General features: G+C 41.7%; 1 protein-coding gene across 1 annotated transcript; it reads left to right on the plus strand.

Moving 5' to 3' along the window:
• Positions 1 to 1,488: 1,488 nt before the first annotated feature.
• Positions 1,489 to 13,261, plus strand: ITM2B (integral membrane protein 2B). The gene is made up of 6 exons (XM_014522977.1): positions 1,489 to 1,524; positions 3,593 to 3,721; positions 4,555 to 4,761; positions 5,800 to 5,910; positions 11,156 to 11,306; positions 12,541 to 13,261. The coding sequence occupies exons 1-6, from the start codon at positions 1,489 to 1,491 to the stop codon at positions 12,627 to 12,629; spliced, it is 723 nt and encodes a 240-aa protein (XP_014378463.1). The 3' UTR covers positions 12,630 to 13,261.
• The last annotated feature ends 11,295 nt before the right edge of the window (positions 13,262 to 24,556 follow it).

Raw genomic sequence — 24,556 nt, forward strand, 5'->3', positions numbered from 1 at the left:
CCACATTCAAAAGTGAAAGGAACTTGGGAGGCACTGCCAAGTTCCAGCCCAGAGGAGAACGGGGCCCTGCCTTTAGTTGCCCTCCCCCCAAGTCACTCATTGCAGGCTGGAACTATGATTAGTAGTTAACGGGGGGGGGGGGGGTAATTTTTGTTATACATAAATTTAAATGCTTTTATTTAAGACCTCACTAAATAACAGTTGATGATCCACTTCACAAAGAGAAAACAGCTCTATGTTCTTCATTAATTTAGTCTAGAATTTTTACTGTTGCCTGATTTGTGGTTTAGTTCTACTCTGATGGGATAATTACATACACTATCCTACAAAGTATGCTACGCTATGCTCTAAAATTGGCACAAAGCTGTCAACAGATTGTAAGCAAATTAAGTGCAGCAAGTGAGCCACAACAACATGAAATATTTTAATGCCTTACTAATAGACATGTATTTTCAGTAACAACATTAACTCATATGTAGTGAAGGATTGTGAAATTGTATTGAATGTTCAGCTTGCATTTATTGGTTGTGAATCAAAAAAACCCCAACACCCACATTAGCTTATGAGTACTGATAGCCCACTATTTCAGATTCAGCCTAACATTTCAAACTTAGCCCATTTAGTGGCAACTTGAAAGTATTCTGTCAAATAATACTTTGGATCTATGGAAAACGAATTTGTTGGCTAAGTTCAATTCCTTATTGATGCAATGATACAATTCCTTACGTCTACAATGTAAAATCTTCCACAATTTACTTTTTATTTTTAATAATTGAATTGAATAGATGTTTTGGAAATCTTTTTTTCGAACTCAAGCTGAGTGAGATACCTTCTCTTATTACTGTTTTCTCTCATTTTCTCCAGTAAACTATCAGTTTGTTTCAGGATAATTTAAAAAATAAAGGTAACTTAAACTTTTTTGGCGTAATATTTCCTTCTCTCTGAGCATTGAACCCTGAAGCTTGTTTACCATCCATTTGTCTCATTCTTTGTAATATCTCAGGATGTGAAATTGCTTGCTAGTATAGTGCCAATATAAAAATATATTTAAAACCCCCTTGTTTTATATTAGGGCTGTCTAGCTGGTGGTCTGTAGCCGAAAAGGTCCCTACAGCTGCCTTTTCCACTGCTGTGGGATGGTGGGTGCAAGCCATTGCCAGTGCCTGTGGGGCAGGATTCTTGGGGACTGCAGGGAGGGTTCCTATGAGCCACACACCAGCACCATGTACAATCCTGGGCCACACCGAAGTTGGACAGGCCTGATTTACATAGTTTTTATAATTTAAGGCTATTTATTGAAGATACCATGGTAAATGTGAACCTGGCCTGAAACTTTGTTTAATTACCACGGGTATTAAACTTTGTCCTTTCCCTTTCATTTTATGGATTAAAAATCATGTTGCTAATAAATCCTTAAATTGTGGAGGAGGGGGTTAAAAGTGGGGAGCCAGGTTTGGGGCAATCCCTGGCATGTGTACCACAATTAGCATGGGAAGTCTTTGTGTATGGCATATGGTGAATCAGGTAAGGGACAGGCAGCACAGTGGTAGATGGGGGGCAACCTTTTCTGTTCCCTGCCCTGCCTTAAATGATGAACCAATAACAACTGAAGGATTTTTTTATGTACATAAATAATCTGTCTGTCTAATCTGTCTGTCTTGTGCTTCACTGTTTATGCTGTGATAACTAAATATGTTTTACCTTTTTTTTTTTGACCCAGTTTTACTTTCAAGGTCTTTGTATAAAAGGACAATGCTGCAGTCCTTAAATTGGCAGGGACCTTTTTTTTAGTTAAAACCTCTGCCTTAGTTGAGATTACTTTTCTCCCTGAAGCTTTTCTGTTGTTTCAAAAGGCTTGATCAAATCTTATTTTTACAACGCTGACATTTCAGGTTAAGAGCATGCCTCTTCTAGGAGCTCTTAGCATACTACACTTAGAATAAGAATTAGGGATGCATGGGACTGTAATAAATGAAAAGCTGCCTTCATTTTGCTTTTTGCAGCTTTCTGCAAATTACTATAAACTGGAGCTTGTTCTCACCAGGAGTCATATGAATTATTTTCAGACTCTTAACTCTGTTAAAGGTACTGAATCTTTCTTTGACAACTGTCACCTGAGAGAAGGGCACAGGTGATTGCTATGTACTGTGACTGTTTGTTTGTTACTTTACTCTTGAAGCAATATGGAAAATAGATTGCATTAGAGCTTTTAAAAAATATTTCATTATTGAATAGTATAGTAGCTTGTGGTAATATTTTTTGTGGTACTTGAACATCTTTTCTGAGATTTTGTGTTTGTATTTGCTGGAAGATATAGGTATGACTGCCATACTAATGTGAAGTTCATTTTTCCTCTTAGACCTTCTAGGTGTTTCCATTCACATTTCTCACTTCTTTCTTCATGATTGTCATAATTTCTTGGTGTGATTGGTTGGAATGATATGACTTTTTTTTCCACCAGTACAAATTCTGATACTTTTCAAGGAGTGTTGTAGTTTGCAAGAGGATAAATCTAAAGCCCAGATCCAGATCTAACAGCTACTTAGACACCTAAACTCCTAATAAAAAGTGATTGCAAAATCCTGCCCTTTACCTGAATGATACAAAAGAGGCAGAAGTGAAGAGTGCTGGTGCTGATGTAGCAGATAGAGGAGTCATTTTGTAAATAGTAGTCAGTGTTGTGCAGGATGGCTGGGGGCGATGCGTGACACAATACTCCTACCTAATGATTCGAAGACGAGCATCATTTATTCCTCAAGCGTAACATGTGCTACAGATCACAGCATTCAGACAGAATGGAATCTGGTCAGACTTGCTTGTAGATGGGGTGTGCCCCATAGTAACCAGTTTGCAAACTAAAGATTAGGAGAGTTTTAAATTGAGAATCTTATATTTATACTGCCATTCCAAGGGAGAAGAGGAAGGTTTTAGTGTCACTTGTAACCACATTGCACAAGGCTGAATTTTGCCTTAAGCTCATTATTTCTTCAGAATCTGAAATAATTTTTAACACTTCTCATTCAGCATTTTCTACCTACTGTTGTTTCATACAAGCTGGCCCAAATTGGATACTTTTCCGGGGTCAGTCTGTGAAAAGATCAAGTGTGTGAGAGTAGATGTCTCAGGGAAAATTCAACATCCCTGTCTTCTTTAGTGTGACTTTTCAGCTTGTTTGCTTCTTGACACTAATAATTGGTTGATAGGTCAATCCAAGAAGATGGCAGCTGTTCCTAAATATCAGTGTAGGTGGTGGTACTGGGGTGGCATGGGTAAGGCACCTGGTTTACAGGCCAGAGGTTGCAAATTTGGGGCCATAGCAGTAGTGCTCACAGCATGGCCATGTCAAATTCCAGCAAATATGCAGATTTTGCTAAATGCCTCATCACAAGCACAAGGACATGAGAAGGCAAGAAGGAAAGTAGGTGGTGACACTGCATGCCTTATTAGAAGAAGTACAAAATCTTTTTTTTCTAAGATAAGGTAATAAATTACTCTTTTCTTATGGTATAGGAAATATTTGCCCTCCACACATGCCCAATCATGTATGTCAGGTGGATAACATGTTGACAGCTTTCATCTGATCTGTTTCTAGGACCCTGATGATGTGGTACCTGTTGGACAGAGGAGAGCTTGGTGTTGGTGTATGTGCTTTGGATTGGCTTTTATGCTTGCTGGTGTTATACTCGGTGGAGCCTATCTGTACAAATATTTTGCATTCCAGGTAAGTCAGATAATACATTTTGAATAATAAAGGTTTTTCATTTTCTGTGCACCCTGTTTTGCACACAAAAAAGAGCGAGCATATACACACAAGCTGTTAGCTCGCTTGATTCTTACGTATGGTTCTATGTGTTTTCAGTTTTTTCTTTTGTGTATCTTTTTTAGGACATGGGCATAGTTCACAGGCTACAGTTTATGGTTGAAGATGGCTTTAATTTGGAATAGCAAGATGTGAATTTGTTCTATAAGCACGTTTAAATCTTTCTAAATCTTGAAATCTCTGTGATCATAATAGCCTTTTGTACACATTACGGGTGATCAGCATAAATGTCTTTATCATGTTTTAGGTCATAATATAAAACATCAAACATATGAAGACCTAAATTATTGAAAATTGCAGTTGACAAGCTTGAATGTAGGGATGTAGACTTCATTTTACCCACAGATCAGATCATTAGAAATGCTTGTATCTCATCTGCAGTTAATTTTAGGTGCAAAGTAGAAACAAGTTAAACAGATGAGTATGTATGTTCCATTGAAATGAATGGCTGAATTAATTCATTCCAGTGAGACATGTTTTTTTCTCTAAATCTTGTTGAAGATGGTTACTCTTTTAAATTAATCCAGTTTAGCCAGCGGAACAGATCAGCAGAGAAATGTTATGCAGTGTAGATGATCTGCCAGTCTGTTGCTCAGGAGAGATTTGAGACAAAGTCCAATTTAAATTAAGATTTAAGGTGTAGTAGCAGAGCTGTCTGGGGGAGTTTGCGTAGCACATGCCGAAGTGTTAAACTTTTAGAAGTTTGCCAAAATATTTGTTTTGGTGTTCTTCAGCAAGGTGGCGTGTACTTCTGCGGATTACAGTATATTGAAGATGGGTTAACTTTAACCGAGCCTGATCCAGAAGCTCCTGCTGCTCGCTACCATACCATTGAGGAAAACATTCAGATCCTTGAGGAAGAGGATGTTGAATTCATCAGCGTGCCTGTTCCAGAATTTGCTGATAGCGACCCTGCTGATATTGTTCATGATTTCCACCGGGTAAGGAATGATTCCTGGGAATCTTTGAAAGCATTTACACACATAACTTTGAACCACCTTTTTCATCAGCACTTAATCCATTTGCTTTCTAGCGATATATTCATGAATTATAGTTTACTGATTAGAAAACAGGAACTTCAGAATGTGATAGCTAACTGAGAAGTAATTATTAAGCTGGTACAAAGTACATGTTGTATAATCAGGTTGCTGTTCTCTTGGTTTGTAAGACACCATTTAAAAAATCACTTCATGTTGTAAAAAGAAAAAACAGTCATTTTCTCACATAAAACAGGAAGGGAACGGGATTTAATCCTCCTGTGTTACATGTATTAAGCCAGAATACAATCCCCTACTAGAGCGGGAAGAGCCTTGTTTTCTCTTGCTTCCTCTCATACAGGGGCCAGGTACATTTTCCTTAGCAAAAACAGATGTAGTGATAAAAACCTGAGGCCTTTTCCATTTAGTGAAAAGGGCTAATGTAATGTCATATAAATTTGCTCCTATTACTATTGGGATAATCTTAAAATGGTATGTTATTTTAAAGCGGTAGGTTCTAAAGTCTTGACATCTTCAGTTTTGGTGGGTAGCAAGTACCTCCCAGGTGCATTAGTAAATAATAACATTTCAGTTGCATAGTATTTTGGAAAAAAATTAACGTGGCATCTGATATTCCTTTTCTAGTTGCTTTTCATGCAAATACTGAAAAAATATAGAAAGGAGGAGATTTATACATTAGGATTTTCCCATGCAATTTCAACCTTCCCCCTCCCTCCCCCAAGGAACTAGGTTAAAACACTGTATTTAACCCTGCATCTGCATCTGAGAGGTCAGTGTTATAGTAATAGTGTCTGAACTGTCTGGTACCTGTTGGTTTGCACAATATCCAATTCCAGCTAAGCTTTTCAGTGCTGCATGTGTTAGGACACACCTATCTGCAAAAAGTCATTTACAAGGAGAGTGAGAAGTGCATATAACTAATTCGGCACAATTTTGCTGATGTTAAAATTATTTTGATTAGCATGTACATTTTCTCACCAGAGACTCACAGCCTACCTTGACCTCAGCCTGGATAAGTGCTATGTGATTCCTCTGAACACTTCAGTCGTTATGCCACCCAAAAATTTCTTGGAACTGCTGATCAACATCAAGGTATAGTTAAATCATAAATGGCTGCGTTTAAAACAGGTTTGTATCTTTACCCCAAGTACCACAACTCACAAGTGAGAAGGACTTCGGAATAGTTAGCTTATCTTCAAAGAACTTTGAATGTTGTGGAGGAAGAGACGTTACAAACTGCTTTATAAAGTTTAACAATTGAAATTAATTGAATTAATAAAAGTAATTGGATGCAATACAGTTGGACTCTTATATGCCGTTTGTCTGTAAGCTTTGTCTATACTTACCTTGCTCTGTTGTCCTAACTTTGGCTGGCAGACATCTGCCACCACTAGTAGAATAACTGCATCTACACGCCTTTTTGGTAGGGGCACACCAGTAAAGATTTTCTTCGCCAATACCAATAGCCAGATTATTCACCAGGCATATTGGCCAATACCAGTCCAATAACCGATTTACAGGAATGCAGCTGGGCAGTGTGGAGAGCAGCACCCTGCAGGTAAGTCTGTGGGGGGAGGAGCATGGGGGGCGGGGGCTTGGTCAGGGGCAGAGGCAGGGCAGTGAATGGGACCCTGGGGCTGGGGCAGGGAGTGGGACAGAGCTGCGGGAAGCTTGTCCAAGGGATCAGTATCCTAGTGCTTAAAAATGGTGGTGGGAGTGCTTGAACTAAAGCTAATCAAATGAGCTTTAGTGCAAGCACTGCCACCACTGTTTTTAAGCGCCAGGATGCTTTTAACCGGAGCAGAGCCAAGCAGGGCAAGGGTGGAGATGGGCTGCCCACTGTGGACTCAGGGCTCTTTGCCCTGTTGCCTTTGCCTCAGGAGCCATGTGCTGGCTGCACCGCACCCCCTGCCCATCCAGTGGCAATGGAGGCTGTGGCAAGCTGTGCCTCCAGCTGCTGGTTGGGTGTGGGGTGGGGTGTGGTGTGGCACAGCCAGCACACAGCTTCCAGGGCAAAGGTAGCAGGGCGAAGAGCCCTGAGCCCACAGCAGGCAGCCTGCTTCCACCCTCACCCCACTCAGCTCCGCTCCAGTTAAAAGTATCCTGGTGTGCGGGCTGGGCGCGAGCCGGGCCCTTTTTCGTGCTGCACGCGGGCTGTGGCCAGCAGCCCGGGCACGCGGGGTCGGAGAGAGGAGGCGCGTCAAGCTAGAATTAGGCACAGACTCGTAGCAGTAGATTTAAAGATTGTTTACTTACACTGGAGATGGTTGCGGTGCAGGCTGGAAAACTTGCTTCAGTTGAGGTTACAGACAGGAAAGAAGAGAGGCGGACAAGAGTTCTAAACTTGCGAACTCTAGCCCAATCCGGCTGAAGGCTCTAAACACGCGAGCCTGTCGTGTCAACCGGAGAAAGTACTCGTACAAAAGAGCTCTGAATAGACTCACACGAAGTTTGCTAGGCTCCGTGGAACTTGTGCTCTGAGGTAGTCCGGTCGTCTGAACAACTATGTCAGTTGTTCCAGCTGAACTCACACGAAGTTTGCTAGACTCCGTGGGTCCGGTTCTTTTGCGCGCAGGGAGGGATACGTTTAGGAATCTATCGGCGACGGGGAGAGGCTAGAGGCTGATCAGACCTCTGTTGCCTGCTTGAAATGTGCTGGGTCCGTAAGGATCCGCAGCGCTTAGAGATCTTCACACAGCGTGAAGTCTCCTCCTCCTGGTGTTCGTGGAGTCCTCCAACTTGGGCGGAAACCACTCAAGCCTTTTATACGGCTAGCAAGCCAATCACTAGCCGCCACGTGTGCATAATTTAGAAACAGCCAATAGTGGGGCACAAATTAGCATACAAATGGCGGGAACTCTTTGCAACGAGTGTCTCTGTGCTGCAACAAAGAAATGCACCCTGCAAAGAAAGCTACTGGTGGCGGGAATTCTTTTGCACTGGGGTTCTCTTTTGCAGCAGAAAACTCCACCGTGCAAAGAAGCTGCAATTTAGCGGGAACAATTTAGCAGTGCCGAAGCACACAAAAACAAAAATCACACCCTTTGGGTTGTGACACCTGGCACTTAAAAATGGTGACGGTGGCGCTTGACATAAAGCTTATTTGATGAGTTTTAGTTCAAGTGCCCCCACCACCATTTTTAAGCACCGGGACACTGATCCCTTGAACAAGCTGCGTGTGGCTCCATCCCACTCCCCCAGGGTCCCATTCAACCCCAGCCCCTGACCCACTTCCTCCCTCACCATAGGGGCCTTGATCTGCACCCCCAAAACCCTTCCCCTTCCACAGACTTACCTGCAGGGCGCTGGCTGCCTGGCTGCATTCCTGGCTGATTGCATGCGTGTGGCTGCGCGCATGCATGCAGCATGTTGGACTCTTGGCTGGAAGGCATGTTATATTTATCTGTACACTATCGGCTACACCAATCAAAAAAAGATGATTGCCAGTAATGTTAATTTTCCTTTTATCAGTGCTGATCTGATATGGCACTGATATATCAGTGCACCTCTAATTTTTTTGTGACCCTGTGTGGTTCCTTTGCAGCAGCAGGGACCACCAGAATGAAAAGTATACTCGGGGAAAGCTCCAGCTGCAGAGAAAGTGTGATATCCCAAGAGGTAGTCTGGGTGAAGCAGCAGGAACTTCCTGGTATTATCAGAACAGCAAAGGCAAGGCGCCAAACTCTTGCAAGCGTAGTAGCAAGATTGATTTAACTTACTGTAAATATTTCTTTAAGTTTCTGTAAATATTAAGGTGTTGGTTCCATACTGCAAGCCTTATCAAGATGCTATGTACTGCATGTAGCAGCTCACTCACCCACAGCCAGCTCAGTGGCTCTTCTGCCAAATGTAACTGCCTATCCAGTGATTGTGAAGGGGTTAACACTGGACTACTGCTTGCTGCCCCAAGGAGAAGTGCCATCCATTTTAGCACAGGGCTTGTCTAGTGATTCTATTCCAGCAAAAAAAAAAAAAAAAATCAGCTTTCCTGCTTAAGAGACATTCAGTTTTGGAGGCCTGATTTTGGGGGAAAGGGAATGTGTATGCAAGTAAATGCAGTATGTTAAGGTCATATGAAAAGGCCATTCATTCTTTTTGTCCTGTATTTGAGGTGGTCAAGACTTCTGCAACAGAAAGCAAATATGTAATCACTAGCTTACTATTTAAAAGAAAAACAGTTCATCATCATACTTTGAACCTGCAGTTGGACTGCAGAAACAATAGGGTTTTTTTTCCTTAACTTGAAGTTTTTAACAGAAACTGTTAAGCAGTTTATTAACAGTAAGAATAGTGATCTGTGACCAGCTACACCGAGTTCTATGCTAGGACTATTTTCTAGATTTTGAGCAAGAGTTACTTCCAATTTTAAGCTGTTTCTTTTCGAACTAACTTAAATGTTTGAACTTAACAAAACCAGGGATAAAAAAGATTTTAAAGAATCTTCTTTACTATCATAATTGAGAATTACACTAAATGGAATCTCTTTCTACAAATTCACATTTTGGAAATGCTGGTTGTTTTTTCATAGAACAATAGAAAATTAGGGTTGGAAGGGACCCCAGGAGGTCATCTAGTCCAACCCCCTGCTCAAAGTAGGACTGTCCCCAACTAGATCATCCCAGCCAAGACTTTGTCTAGACAGGTCTTAAAAACCTCCAAGGACAGAGATTCTGCCACCTTTCTGGGTAACCTGTTCCAGTGCTTTACTACCCTTCTAGTGAGAGTTTTTCCTTATATCTAACCTACATTTCCCTTGCTGCAATTTGAGACCATTGCTCCTTGTTCTGTCATCTGCCACCACTGAGAACAGTCCAGCTCCACCCTCTTTTGAACCCCCCTTCAGGTAGTTGAAGGCTGCTACTAAATCCCCCCATAGTCTTCTCTTCTTCAGTAAGCCCAGTTACCTCACCCTCTCCTCAAAAGTCATGTGCTCCAGCCCCCTAACCATTTTTGTTGCCCTCCACTGGACTGTCCAGTTTGTCCACATCCTTTCTGTAGGATGCAAGGATCTGAAAGGAAATACCCTAACTTTAAAGATGCACTTTAACTCTGCATTTCACTGCTGAGGTCACTCAGCTCAGCTCTATCTGAAGCACATAGGTTCATAGATTGTAAGGCTGGAAGGGACCTGAGAAGATTATCAGGTCCAGCCCCCTCCACCAAGCAGGAAAGATAACTGGGGGTCAGGTGACCCCAGCAAGGGGACTCTCTAGTCTGCTCTTGAAGATTTCCAGGGTAGGTGATTGCACCACCTCTGGAAGGAGCTTATTCCACAGTCTGGAAACCCTGACTGAAGACGTTTTTCCTAATGTTGAGCCTAAATCGATCTTCCAGGAGTTTGTGGCCATTACTCCTGGTTTTCTCCTTGGGTGCCCTGGTGGACAGTTGCTCACCAAGTCCTTGATGCAGTCCTCTAGTGTGGTGGTAAGCTGCTACCAGGTCCCTTCTCAGCCTTCTTTTCCTCAGGCTGAAGAGTCCCAGATCCCTCAGCCTGCCCTCATACGGCTTGCCTTTTAACACTGGTCATACGGGTCTCTTCTTTGGACTCTCTCAAGCTTGTCCATGTCCTTGTTAAAATGTGGTGCCCGGAACTGGACGCAGTACTCCAGCTGCGATCTCACCAGTGCTGAGTAGAGCGGAAAATCGCCTCCTTGGTTTTGCTGGAATTGCATCGATTGATGCATGCCAGAGTATTCTTTCCCCTACTAGCTACTGCATTGCACTGCTGGCTTATATTCATACTGTGGTCTATTATTACCCTCAGGTCCCTTTCATTCGTGGTGCTAGTCAGTTTGGTGCCGCCAAGCCTTTAGGTGTGTTGGGTGTTGCTCATCCCGAGGTGGATCACTGTACGTTTCTTGACATTGAACTTCATCAGGTTCTGATCCTCCCAACTTGCTAGCCTGTCTAGGTTTGCTCCCCCATAACTTGGTGTCATCTGTGAATGTGACCAGTGAGCTCTTAACCCTACATAATAGATACATTTGTACTACAAGGTGGTGTTGTCTTCACATATGCTGCCACCTATTCTGCATACTTTAGCTCCAGAGCTGGAAGCAATACAGCCATGTTAGTGCAGTGCTATGCACAGGCCAGTAAGCTTTCAGAGGAATTCTCAGCTCTTCTATCTGCTCTAGCAGTCCAGTTTTCAATGTTTAAAAGAAAATGTGGCTTACAAATATCTATTCAGAAAGTCTACAAACAGGATATTTTTCCTTTATATGCAATGGCTGTGTTGGAGATTTATATCGTTATTGATGTGAATTAGTTTGTATATACTTAATATGAAACCATTCATTATATTTGGTAATGCACTGTTGAATTCCTGTTAACTTAGGCTGGAACATACCTACCACAGTCGTACCTGATTCACGAACAGATGATTGTTACTGATCGCATTGAGAATGTGGATCAGCTGGGATTCTTTATCTATCGTCTGTGCCGTGGCAAGGAAACCTATAAATTGCAGCGCAAAGAAATCATGAAAGGTTAGTACTCTTGAGAATGGTATCTTGTATCTTAGTGAATATTAATGATGATAATGCTTTTCTCAATAGTTTTGATATGGTGAAGCAAATACCTTTCATTGTGAAAAGGAGTCTCTTGTCCTATAAAAATGAATTCTCTTGCTTGAGTTGTCTTGCTTGAATTGTCTTGTCCTATAAAAATTAGAAGCTGCTTGAGGCTCCTTTATTTAGGGAAGGGGGGTCCTCCTGTTTGTTTGTTTGTTTTTTGACAAACTTAGCACAATTTTTTAAAACAAAAGCAAACTTTCATTTTTGTTTGAGAATTCATATTTCAGCTGAAAAATATTGATACCAACTCTAATTTCTTTACAAGGTATAGTGCAAATAACAATGTAGTAATCATAGTGCCATTCTCTGACTGGTAGTCGCATACAATGACAGTACAGTTAACCATGATTCAGTCTTCTGTATGGCCTTGGGGCCAATGCAGAGGGTTGCAAGATGGGTGAATGCAATAAAAAACATTTTGTCACTTAAGTGCATTTGTAAAATGGGGGTAATGCTAGTATACTTTATGGGGAAACTAAGATACGGCATTTGTATGTGAAAAGCTCAGATGGAAGAGACTAAAGTCAGTCAAATAACTAATTATTACAGTTTGCATTCAGAATTTGTTTAACTCTCAAGGAAGAATTCAAAGTGTATATGCTGAACTGCTATATTTTCTGGTGTATAATAATGTGCCTCCAAAAAGGGTAAATTTGTGGGGAATTTTTTAGTATAAATTTGAATTTTAGTCATTTTATTATAGTGATTTCAATTTTCTTTTGTTACACAGCTTTAGTGTAGAAGACATCTTAATATTAAACCTCATGGGGGGGGAATGTCTTATGCATTAAAAATACACTAAGTTTTACGTTAAATTGAGTAACTTGGTCACAGTGCTTGAGTGGAAGGGGGAGGGAAAGGGGTGGTTCTATGAAAGGGAAAGAGGTGGTTCTATGAAAATGATTCCAGACAATTTTTGTAAATGAAAACCTGTTAAATCGGCTTCTTTTGATTCCCATAATAACAGAAGGGCACGAGTTATTAGGACTCACTAAAATGTTAGTAAATTTCCTATTTTGCTGAGTGTTTGCTTTCTCTACAGAAGGGGACAAAAAGAGGTGGTGCTGACCTCATAACCTCAATCACAGTAAATACTTTAATACATTCTAATATGTATCGCTGTATTTTGATTGTCCCCAAATCACAGGAATTCAGAAGCGTGAAGCCAGCAATTGCCGAAAAATTCGACACTTTGAGAACAGATTTGCTATGGAAACGCTCATCTGTGAACAGTAATGAAGAATATTACTACTACCGAAGACTTAAGCCAACAGTATGACCCCACCCTTTGTATTGTGTGCAGTGATTATTTTTAAAAATCTTCTTTTATGTAAGTAGTGGACAGGGCTTTATTGCTGAACACCTTCAACACTCTTCATCTCATGATACATTTTAAAATCAATATGTTTTAGGTTTTTTCTTATTTTCAAGTGTGGTGTCTTTATATTTGAATAGTAATTGTATAAAGTCTTAGTTACTAGTGCATTTCACGTGATGAATCTTGAATACTAGGAGGATAAAGTATTTGAATTATTCACCAGTTTTTAAGTAAAATTGAAAAGAATTATTAATATTCAAACGGACTGCAAGAGCTACTTCTAACTGTAATATTCCCTGCTATATAGTTTGTTATAGCATATAAACATATCTCTAAACTTTCCTAACTAAAAAGTGCAATTTTGGTTTTGTTTTCTTAAATATTGTCACATTTACCTTTTTTAGATTGATTTCTGATTTGATGTTTTAATATGGCAAGTGTTTGCAGTAACAGTCTTTTAGAAAATTAAGCAGTGACTTATGTTACTAACTTGTATATAATCTATGTATGTGCAATGGAAAATAAATCTTATAAACCCGTTTGTCTAAAAGTCTTGCAGTATTTTCTTTCATCGTTCTTTTTGGGGTGAGGAAAAAAGATAGTGATTATTTTAACAAATTAACTCATGTTATCCAGAAATTTAAGACGGAATTAGATAGTTTGTTCTACCAGTAATATTTTTAGAGACACCACAAAACTAAAATACAGTCTATTGTCATATAGAAAAACAACAATAAACAAGAAGCACGTTATTTGGCTACTTGTTTAAAATAAGTATAGTGCTACCCATTGAATTTTTTTAAAACTTCATTAATGATTTCAACTTGCCAGATAACATTTTACATTTAAATGTGTCCAATCCTCTAAAATATACATCAAGACAAATTATTTATCTTCCATCTGCTGTGTTCCCTTAACACAAGTCAGTGTCCGCAGTGTTTTGTGTTCTTTCCTTCTCTTCCTTACAGTCTGTTACTTTAAACTTCCGTTGATATTAAGCTTTTGTGCTGCTTCGTCTCTATATATGTTATCCTCTTTTTCTCTAGAACTCTGTATAATACAAATGTCAGTACCTTCTGCTCATCTCTGCTTTTCAATTTTTCATTTATTCCAAATATGTTCTTAAGCATTAGCTGAGAATTTGCATTTTCCCTCAATATTCAAAAAAGTTTCTCAAATTGTCTTGTTCGCAGGTAGGAGATGATTCTTTTTTAAGCAAATTCCATAAATGTCCAATAAATTTCCAAGTAAGTATCTTTTCTTTTCCTTGCCCCTGAAAACACTGACTTGATATGGCAATTTTTCCTTTACTAAAACTTAGCAAACTTTTTTGAACTATTCAGTGATTTTAGGGGTGTCACTTCTTTTCCAGGCTTTTGCAACTATAATTCTTGCAGCTACTAAAAGATGAGTAATTAATTTCTTTATGACTCTTATGTTGCAGTTTTGAGGGAGGTTCAGTGGGAATACTAAGGGGTTATCTGATAGCTGGCATCCTGTTATTTTCCTTACCATGTCTACAACCTTGTTTCAGAGTAGTTTAATTTGGGACATGTCCACCATAGAATCCTCCCAACTGACCATACTCCCTCCAACCATACTCCCTTCAACATTTGTGTACCATAAATATGTTTAAGTGGGGTGAGAGATCATTGATAGAGGATTTTAAAATTATTTTCTGTTATTATTGTGCAGACGGATGTGTGAGGACCATTGTTTCAGATGGTTTCCCATTCTTCACTAATTTCTGATCCAATGTCATTAGCACACTTTGTCATAAACAGTGTTTTTTCTTCTATGTGGCTATTTAAAATTGCTTTATATAACACAGATAATAGGCCTGTGAGTTTCACAGTTGTGACCAATACTCCTCAAATTCTTTCAGATTTCTAATGATGTTTACCTTTCTCTGGGAATGTGTTGTAAAGTGTCTCATTTGCAGGTATTGAAAAATGGGTTTTAAATATCACCTGCATTATGCTGTTTCTTCAAAAGATCTAAATATATTTTCTTTGAATAATTGTCTAACATGTTTTATATCAGTATGTTCTCAGATATTAAAGCTCCCTAATAAATTATTACGATTCCCCTTCAAATCTGTGGGGTTTTTTTACATTGCACAAGAGTACAGGGAAGACCTAAAGCAGCCGTAATGTCTCTCAGCTAACTTTGCAATAAATAAGCAAAACACTCCCTTCTTTTATGTTTTCTTAAGCCCCTGTCATGACTATTTATAATGTTGTTTATTCCTTTAGACATTCCCATAATTACAAGACATACTCTATATTCAAAATCAGACTGTTTCAGTCCATGCACAAGTATGCAACTGTGCTGGCACATTTGGGGCCTAGCAAGGTTTAAGTGCTTTATGGTGACTGAGTTGGTAAAGTTAGGCAATCCCTTCATGTTTGCAACTCTAGTAAGATACAAACACAGACTCCCTACTGAAAAGGCTATGATAATTTTTCCTTGTGTAAATACATTTCTGGCGAGGGCAGCCCTAAGGAATTAGTAATTTTATGACGTTAAAATACAGTGTTTTTATGTGCAAGTGTCATAGGAGTATAGGAAAGGAGGGCTGGAAGGGAGTATGTGAAGTCATTTAGTCCAGCTTCTTGCTCAAGACAGGATCATCCTTGAAAAACTTCCCAGTCTAGCATCTTCTCTAACCTGCTTTTGAAAATTTCCTGGGATGGAGATTCCACAATTTAATATCTTGTATTTATTGCATTCAAATTAAAATTTTTAATTCCAAAAACAAAGACCCAAGCTTTCACATTCAGGATTTCCAAATTCAGCACCTATGGCTACATCCTCAATAGGTATAAATTGACAAAGCTCCAGTTAAGTTAGTGGCAACACAATGATTTAATGCCAGTTGAAACGGTGATTTATGAATTAATTATGTAGATTAAACATCTACAATAGCCTGTTTCCCTTCCTTCCCAAGACTGCTGGTGGAATCAATGGAAGCTCTGGTTTTCCATTGTTTTGGATCACCCAAATAAAAGTGGCCTGATTTTTTCAAATGCCAATTTGCTGGCCTACCTGAGAACCTGAGAGCAGTGTTGGGTATGCACCAAGATGCGACTATAAGATTTCTTTTTAATGCACGTAGAACGAGAGCTTAGGAGAAGTGTGTTTACAGAGTATAGGCTGAGAGCTATGGGACTCTTCAGCCTGGAAAAGCGCAGGCTCCGGGGCGATCTGATGGCCACCTATAAGTTTATTGGGGTGTCCACCAGGATCTGGGGGAACGTTTGTTCACCAGAGCGCCCCAAGAGACAACAAGGTCGAACGGTTATAAACTGCAAGACCATTTCAGACTGGACATAAGGAAGAATTTCTTTACTGTCTGAGCCCCCAAGGTCTGGAATAGCCTACCACCAGAGGTGGTTCAAGCACCTACTTTGAATGCCTTCAAGAGAAAATTGGATGCTAATCTTGCTGGGATCCTATGTCCCCAGCTGAATTCCTGCTCCTGGGGTAGGGGGCGGGGCTCGATGATCTTCCGAGGTCCCTTCCAGCCCTAATGTCTATGAAATCTATGGCTGCTTAGCACCACCTGGCATATTGTAGATATGTTCTGCATGTCTGTCTAAACATTTAAGTTTGACATTTCTTACTTAAGTAGTATCTGTTTCCCCTTACAAACTGTTGTCTGGAGGGTGAGTGCTATTAAAAATGGTACGTCCCACACAAAACACAAGAAAAACTTCCAAAAAAATCTATTTTTGAGCTCCTGAGCCTGGGAGCTAGTCTTAACCACTGAATTTTGGACACTGATACATCAGAAGAGTAGGGATATTAAAAAAATTAAAAAGCATGCAGTTATTCAGCTCTGTTTATGCTGATTTTAAATAAATATTCAATAACATCATAGGGTCTGTATTTTTACTTTACACTAATGCAAAGTCTTTTAACAGAACTAAACTCTTCATTTCTATCTTTGAAATTATTATTTTTTCTTTACTTAATGCAATGGGATTATATCTTACTGGATTCAGAACAGCTTCCTAATATTATACACAGCCTGCTGTCCAGCTTCCTGTTATTGTGATTACGTTTGATTGGGACAAAGTAGTTTGCTTTAGAGGAAGGTTCTTCTGTATTTTTTTTATTGTAAATTTGGTTTAACTGGCAGTCTATTTTTAGTTTGGAGAAAGAAATCTAAATAAATGTGGCTTTTGGAAGAAAAACATTCATCCCTTTTTGAGGTTAAGGCAAACATGAAAATCAATAAGAATCTGTTTCTAGTTACAGATTTAATTTGTTCTATATACCTATGTTGCTAACACCTTTCTCTTGCTTGAGTCCTCACAGAGGATGGTGTGTGCTGAGCTGGTGCTTGATGCCTACTGTCTCAACTATGTGCCTGACTCATCATCACCTTGTGGAAAGCATCAAATTGTTCTGGTGCTGATGGTCTACTGTGATGGCCAAGGCCTAGAGGGGTCCTGACCTTGGTTAATTCTCAGCGCTTACTTAAATTCATCTTCCTAATTATTGACTCTGGCATATGAAGGGAAATCATTCCCCGGTGTTGCTACAATATACTCATGGGTTTCCCTTGTGGTGGAGGAGGGGGCAAGGTTAAGCCTTTCTTACAGGGATGCTTTTGATGATCACTGCGCTGATTTCATTCTTCCTTATTTTTTTAAATTGGTGACTGACTTGCTTTGACACAGCTTTGTACAAATTTTGCACAAAAAAGGCCATTAGGAAAGAAACCCATCAGAATATTACTACTGATTTGTGAAAAATGTTGGGCCTCACCATATTGAATAGCTCAGGCTAGATATTTTCTGAAGACTCCTTTTTTTGCTACACTTGGGTACTATTTATTTATGAAATTAAACAAACCTGCAAAAAAATACATGGGTTAAAAAAATAAGAACATACAGGGAAGTGTAATTTTGTGTTTACAATAAAGGGTGAATACATGACAGGAAATGGCTAATAGTTCATTCTTAGGGTGTGTACAGAGGTTACATTTTTCATACGATAAGGCCCCTATAACAAATATTCAGGCTGAAGAGTGCTTCTAAAATGGTTACACAAACATGTAACCCTTGTCTGATGAGCTAGCAGATGAAGGTACTCTGGGGCAGAGCTCCTTAGCAAAGGTGTATACAGATTCACAGTGAGGGCTAACTTTGGGTGATTCTGCTTGCATTCCAGAGCTTGTCATCTCTGCCTAACCCAGCCAGGCCAGCCTTGCCCCTGTGCTATCAGTGACAGCCTCTCATCCCAGTCCTACCACATCCCTCCAGCCAGCTGAGAGCCACAGCCTGGCTAAGGGAGTGAAAGGGGATGGTGTCTCTCCTCACAGTGCCCCCAGGACAGGACCTGGCAGCCTAGCCAGGCATGCTCTATGGCAGGGGTGCACAAAATCCAACCTGCAGGCCAGATGTGGCTCACGAGGCCATTCTATCCAGTCCACAGGGCCCCTAAAATTTTTTTGAAAATTAAAACGTATCCTTGGTTCCTGTCAAAAATGACAGGAACTAGGGGCAGTAGGACCTGTCCCCCAGCCCAGAGCAGGGCCCAGAGCAGGGTGGCAGGAGTGCAGTTTCTCAGCTGGCAGGGTCTCTGTGGAGCTGGGCCAGCAACCCCTGCTCTGCTGGTGCAGCCCAGCCTGGCTCCACAGACCCCTGCCAGCCTGTGCCCTGCTCTGGGCCCCACTGGTGCTGGCCCTGGGACATTGGTCCCAAGATGGTGACCAGGGGGTGGGGCACCTGTCAAGGAGTGGGGCTACCCACGTGGCCCTCGACAGCTTGCCCAAACTGGGTAAGCGGCCCTGCGCCCGAAATAATTGCCCACCCCTGCTCTATGGGGAGGGGGCTCTTCTTCCTTACTGGAGGAGTGATCAGCTGTGTCAGGTGCACTGTGGGGGGAGGGATCTCCCAGGGTTTGAATTACACTCCAACTCTTAGAGGGGGTCTGCAGCAATAGCAGCTTGAAGCCGGAAGGAGGTGCCACCACCGCTGGCACTGCCTGAGCTGCTTAGAAAGGTGCAGGGCAGGCTAGGGGCTCTCATCTCTTATGGCAGGGCCTCATCTCATGGGAGGGCTCTGCCTCCTCGAGCCCCACCCCCGTATTTCAAACCCTGGTCTCTCTTGCTGTTTGTTCTTTTGGGACCGCGGAAGGAAGCAGAGGGGATGACCCACCCTTTACAGCTTGCCCAGCTAGGCTGCTGGCTCCCTTGGTCCTGAGGGCACTCTGGGTATAGACACCATCCTCCCAGGTAGGCAAGCTGTTTACCTATGACTAGCCCCTTTAGCTGTTCTAAGTCTCCAGCAGCCCCCAGAGCCTGTGGAGCATGCTGGGATATGTTCAACAGCAGCCCCTGCCTCATTCCTTAGCCAGTACAGGGGGGCTCTGAGCCTCCCTTCCTCTCCTGCCGTTCTGTTTGATCGTTCTGTAACTTTTAGCACTTTGTGTAAAGTGTAAAAGTTACAGCCTGATCACAAGGGTCTTCCTGCATGTCTGTACACACCCTTAGAATCATGTTTGGTATGGGAGTCAGGTTGGTGTACTTGGAAATATGTCTCCCATCAAATTACTCATACTGTTGACATTTTCCACAAGGGATACATTAACTTTGTTGTGCCTCATTGTGTTGATGCCATCTTTTACCATCATGTTTTGAAGATGCAAATCTGTGAGACTCATTATGCTGATGTCACTTTAAATAGAGCTATCAGTGTATGAGGCCTCTGATCAAATATACTTTAAAAAGGTATATTAGGAACAACTGTTACTGTTTGTTAAGCATGAATATGAATGCTATGCTTTAAAGAGCAAAACATAAATACAATGAAGTAACTAGCCAGTCCCAAGTTGTGTGTGACTTACTTTGTCAGTGTCATAACAGATTGACACTGAAATGGATGGAACATATGTGGAGGGCTAAGTCACCAGCACTGTATTTCCAGGTTGGTGCCTGCAGATTTCTGAGGGGTGGGAGGAAAACAGATGGGGTGCGTAATGCCTGGCAGATCACAAGGGGGCATCAGTAGCTAATTCTGTTATTGTGTGGACCAGTGTTTCACAATCTCATTAGACTCCAGGAACCCCTCAGAAAATGCCAGCTCTTAGTTTTGACTTGGTTTTTGACTACGTACAAGTAATAGAGCAGTTCTTCTGTTACAAAGAACTTTAAAAGACCACAGCATATCAGGAAGTTTTAAAACTAAGGATTCCTATTTGAAATCTCTGGGTTTATCATGCAAATAATGTTTATGCACCTAGTAATGCTAACACTGTGTGGTGACCCATGGCACTCATGAAAACATCTCCAGGCATCCCAGGGTGCCATGATACCTTGTTGAGAATCACTGGTGTAGAACAGGGGTGCCCAACCTTTTTTTAACTGTGGGCTGGATAGGTGGTACCAGGTCTCTCTGTGGGCTGTATCTAGCCAGTGGCCCCAATCTGCCTGCAGGGGGTTATGCAGCCCAACCCTGATCCAGCTTCCTGGAACAGGAGCCAGGTAGCAACTCCAATCTGGAGGTGTGTGTAAGGGGTCATTCTGTTCCCTCTCAATTTGGATGCATGGGTGGGGGAAAACAGCCCAGTCTGGATCCAGACAGCAAGCAGGGCTAGGTGGAGTGGCCCCAATCTGGACGTGCTGTCGGGGTGGAACCTTTTGGCCCTGATCTGGATGTGCAGGGAGAGCAGCCTGGCCTGATCTGGACACGCAAGAGGCAGGCCTGACTCTGGTCCCACTGTGGGGGAGTACCCCAGGCAAGGCTCGATCCAGCCATGTGGAATTTCCACCACTCCCTGCAGCCAATTTTCTGACCTTTGGAGATCCCCTCGAGCCAAATGCCACAGCCATGACAAATGCATGGCCAGATTTGGTCCACGGACTGGAGGTTAAGAACCCCTATTATAGATCCACAAGCTCTCTATATCCGACTGAACCAAACCAAAGCCTCATGCATTTCTGAGGACTATCAGAACTGTTATGCTAACTATCTGGAATGAAGAACAATGAGCTGAAGAGGGCCATGCAGCATCACTTACGTAAACCAACACAAAGTGCATGCTAACTGATTTTTAGGAAGAAAACAGGGCTTTTGTCAGGACTTTCATAGGAGCAGGAGCAGACTCTTTCACTTCCAGATAAACCAAACCAAAATAGTTTTCTCTATTTTGGTTTTATTTCACCCAAAGTAATTCTCTAGTGAGTAATCCTCTAGTGATCCACTAATCCACTAGTAATCCTTTAGCGATCCATTAATCCTTTAGTGAGTAATCCTCTAGCAATCCATTCATTTACAGCCCAATCTTGGAACTTTAATTCTGGCAAAAATACTTGATCGGATGTTGTTGTAAGGGGCCCTGTACTAAACGCACATGAAATTATGGTCCCTAGCCTGAGATCCAACACTCCAACTCTAATCTTACAATCTGACCCTTATAAATTAACCCTTAGCTCCTCATGGGATACTATTTAGTCCATATGACTTTTCTTGGGTACAGAATCGTTGTCTTAGAAAACAAACACCATCTGAAAGAGGTGAGAAATGATACAATCAAATATGGATACAAAATTGTGCGCTTATTTGCAAACTCTTTTCAAAGTGTAGAAGGAGTGCAAATTAACCCTACTTGTCTCACTCTCTCTCTCACCTAGCCTTATTGCTAAGATTATGTCAGAGATGGGAAGCAAATTTCAAGGTAGGCTACCAAGGATACTTTTACAACAACTAGGCAATCACCCTATCAATCATATTTCCAGCCTGTGATGCATTGCCTCATGAGAACTGTAGTTCGAAGGGCTAAATGCTACCATTTTTCTCTAAAACCAGCATCCCTGGCTGAGCTATATTTCCTATGATCCAATACAGTCTCCTATGACTGTGTCAGGGTGCATTATAAGTCACAGAGTTCCTTCAAATTTAGTTTTCGTGAACAAATCTTAGCTTTCCACATTGCAATCTTAGTAAGAAACTTGAAAGCTAATACAGATCCGTACAGACAAGTAAAGTTTCCACTATCTTACGTAAGTGATTTGGCCATGAAAAGGTGTTTTATGCATGACTTAGTTTTATTTTGTGTTCAGTGTTTTCTGTGTTGTGTTTATATCCAAATTACTAGAATCACTGAAACAAAGATCAGGAAGCTAAAATTATTTATTGCATTATTTATTGATTCAGGGGTATGAACACCACATCTATCGTGTAAAGGCCTTGTGTTATGGTATTACTTAGAAAAATAAGAGGATGCAAAATATTAAGACATTTATTTTATGTAGAAAAGTAACAAAAGTAGAAGCAGGCAATAGAACACTGTCAATTCTGTTACAATCTCTTCTGTTGTGTTTCTCCTTCAAATTGTTTCCCCTGGAAATTGAACAGCATCCAAAGGAATCCAATCTCATTCTTGCAGAAACAACGCTTCCTTAGGTCAAATGAAACCAAAATTTGATCTTAAATGGATCCTTCCTAATTATCATTATCCAGGCAGTGTATTAACAGTAAAAGGAGACTTCTCATTTAAGTAAAGGTGACTCCTACTTGATTTCTTTCAAATGCCCTAAGTCTGGTCATAAATGGACAACGTGAGGTGGTCATAGAATCGTAGAAATTAAGGGCTGGAAGGGACCTTGAAAGATCATTGAGTTCAGCCCCCCTGCTCTGGGCAGGAATATTGCTGAGATCAAATGTTCCAGCAAGTTCTCTCTCCAGTCTCCTCTGGAAAATTTCCAAGGTTGGGGACTGCACCACCTCCTTGGGAAGTCTATTCCAGATTCTGGTCACCCTTACAATAAAGAAGTTCTTCCTTACATCCAGTCTGAAACCATTCTTTAACAGTTTATGGCCATTCCTCGTCTTCCCCTGGGGCACTGTAGTGAGCAGTTTTTCTCCCAGCTCCTGATATTCACCCCTTATATACTTATACATGGCCACCAAGTCACCCCTCAGTCTTCTCTTTCCCAGGCTGAACAGTCACAGATCCTGTACTCTTTCCTCATAAGATTTGTCCTCCAGACTTGTAATCATTCTTGTGGCCCTTCTCTGGACCTCCACATCTTTTTTGAAGCGTGGTGCCCAGAACTGGGCATAGTACTTCAGCTGGGGTCTCACCAACACTGAGTAGAGAGGAAGTATCGCTTCCTTAGCCCTGTTTACGATACATCAGCTAATGCATCCTAGTATGCTCTTAGCTCTGTTGACTACAGTGTTGTACTGGCAGCTCATGTTCATCCTGTGATCAACAATAACCCCGAGGTCCCTTTCAGCCATCATGCTGGCCAGGACGTCTCCTCCTAACCTACATTCATGTTGCTGGTTACTGCTCCCCAGATGAAGCATTCTGCATTTATCCTTATTGAACTGCATCCAGTTTCACTCTGCCCACCTTTCCAGCTTGTACAGGTCCACTTGGATCTACATCAAATCCTCTAGCATGACTGCTTTCCCGCATAACTTAGTATCATCCACAAACTTAGCCAGCATGCTTTCCACATCCTCATCTAAATTGTTGATAAAGATGTTGAACAGCAAGGGGCCAAGATCTGAACCCTGTGACACACCAATGGCCACCTCCTGCCAAGAGGATATAGACCCGTCCACTAACGCTCTCTGGGTTCGACCCCTTAGCTAGTTCCCAATCCTCCTGACCATGGACTCTGTCAGGCCACAATCCCCCAGTTTTTTTATTAGAGCATCATGGGAGACCATATGGCCTTTTTAAAATTCAAGTATATGACATCAACCATGTCTCCCGCATCTAAGCAGTTCATTACTTGATCATAAAAGGAGCTGAGGTTGGTCAAACACAACCTGCCCACAACGAAACCATGTTGGTTATCCCTCAGCATCATGCTTACTGCCAGTCTTTCACAAATGGACTTTTTGTTCATTTTTTCCAAAATTTTACCTGGTATTGAGGTCAAACTGACTTGCCTATAGTTTCCTGGATCCTCCCTCCTCTCCCTCTTAAAGATTGGCACCACATTGGCCCTTTTCCAGTCTACTGGGACCTTTCCTGAGCACCACGAGTCTTCAGATACCTTTGCCAATGGTCCTGCAAAGACTCCAGCCAATTCTCTCAGCACTCTTGGGTGTAGTTCATCTGGTCCTGCCAACTTGAAGACATTCAGCAGCTCTAAGTGCTCCCTCACCAGTTCGACACTGACCATTGGTTGGCAATCGCCCCCCTCCTTCCCCACATCTGTCCAGTATCCAACCAGGCGGTGTTGGCTACAAATGTCCAAATTGGGATCCTTAAAATTCTGGTTTATTAGGCGGATTGAAACACTGTAATGAAGTTAACTCATAAACCTTGGGGCTGGTCCCCACACACACACATGCACACACATGCACACATACAGTAGCAAGCTACAAGAGTCCGGTATACCTATCCTACAAGCGCTGGAGTCTGTCGTTGAGGCTTCTTTCAGCATGGTGTTATCTTCCAGAAGGGGGTCACCGGCTGGTCCTTCTGGCTGGACAGGTCAGGTGCTGGTCAAGTTGGAGATCAAGAGGGCGCCACTGAGGGTCACTTTTCACTGCTTTTTATCTGTCCTTGGCGGACTTTGGTGACTCCCCAGTTTTCAGGTTTGCCCAATCCAGGGGTCGTTGACCCTCGTGGGACTTCCCCCCTCGGTGGCTACTGGATGGCATCTGTCAGCCCCAGGGGTCGTCCGCTTGTACGTGCAGGTTTGGGAGTCCGTTGATGAATTTTGAATAGGGGTCTGGGAGCGGTCGATTTGAAGATATTCAGCCCAAAAGTTGGTCCCCGGCGTTGATTAACTCAGGCCAGGGCTTCTAGCCCTTGATCAGTGACATTTAGAGATGTCCCGGTTGCTACATTGTCTTCTATTGAGTTC

Source organism: Alligator sinensis, unplaced genomic scaffold (assembly GCF_000455745.1).
Source record: "Alligator sinensis unplaced genomic scaffold, ASM45574v1 scaffold820_1, whole genome shotgun sequence".
NCBI lineage: Eukaryota > Metazoa > Chordata > Crocodylia > Alligatoridae > Alligator > Alligator sinensis.

Bases quoted from the DNA above. Each gene is read 5' to 3' on its own strand.
- ITM2B (XM_014522977.1), top strand. From the start codon at position 1,489: ATGGGAAGTCTTTGTGTATGGCATATGGTGAATCAG. The intron at 3,722-4,554 runs GTAAGTCAGATA...GGTGTTCTTCAG, and splicing joins ACAAATATTTTGCATTCCAG to CAAGGTGGCGTGTACTTCTG. The intron at 4,762-5,799 runs GTAAGGAATGAT...TTTTCTCACCAG, and splicing joins TTGTTCATGATTTCCACCGG to AGACTCACAGCCTACCTTGA.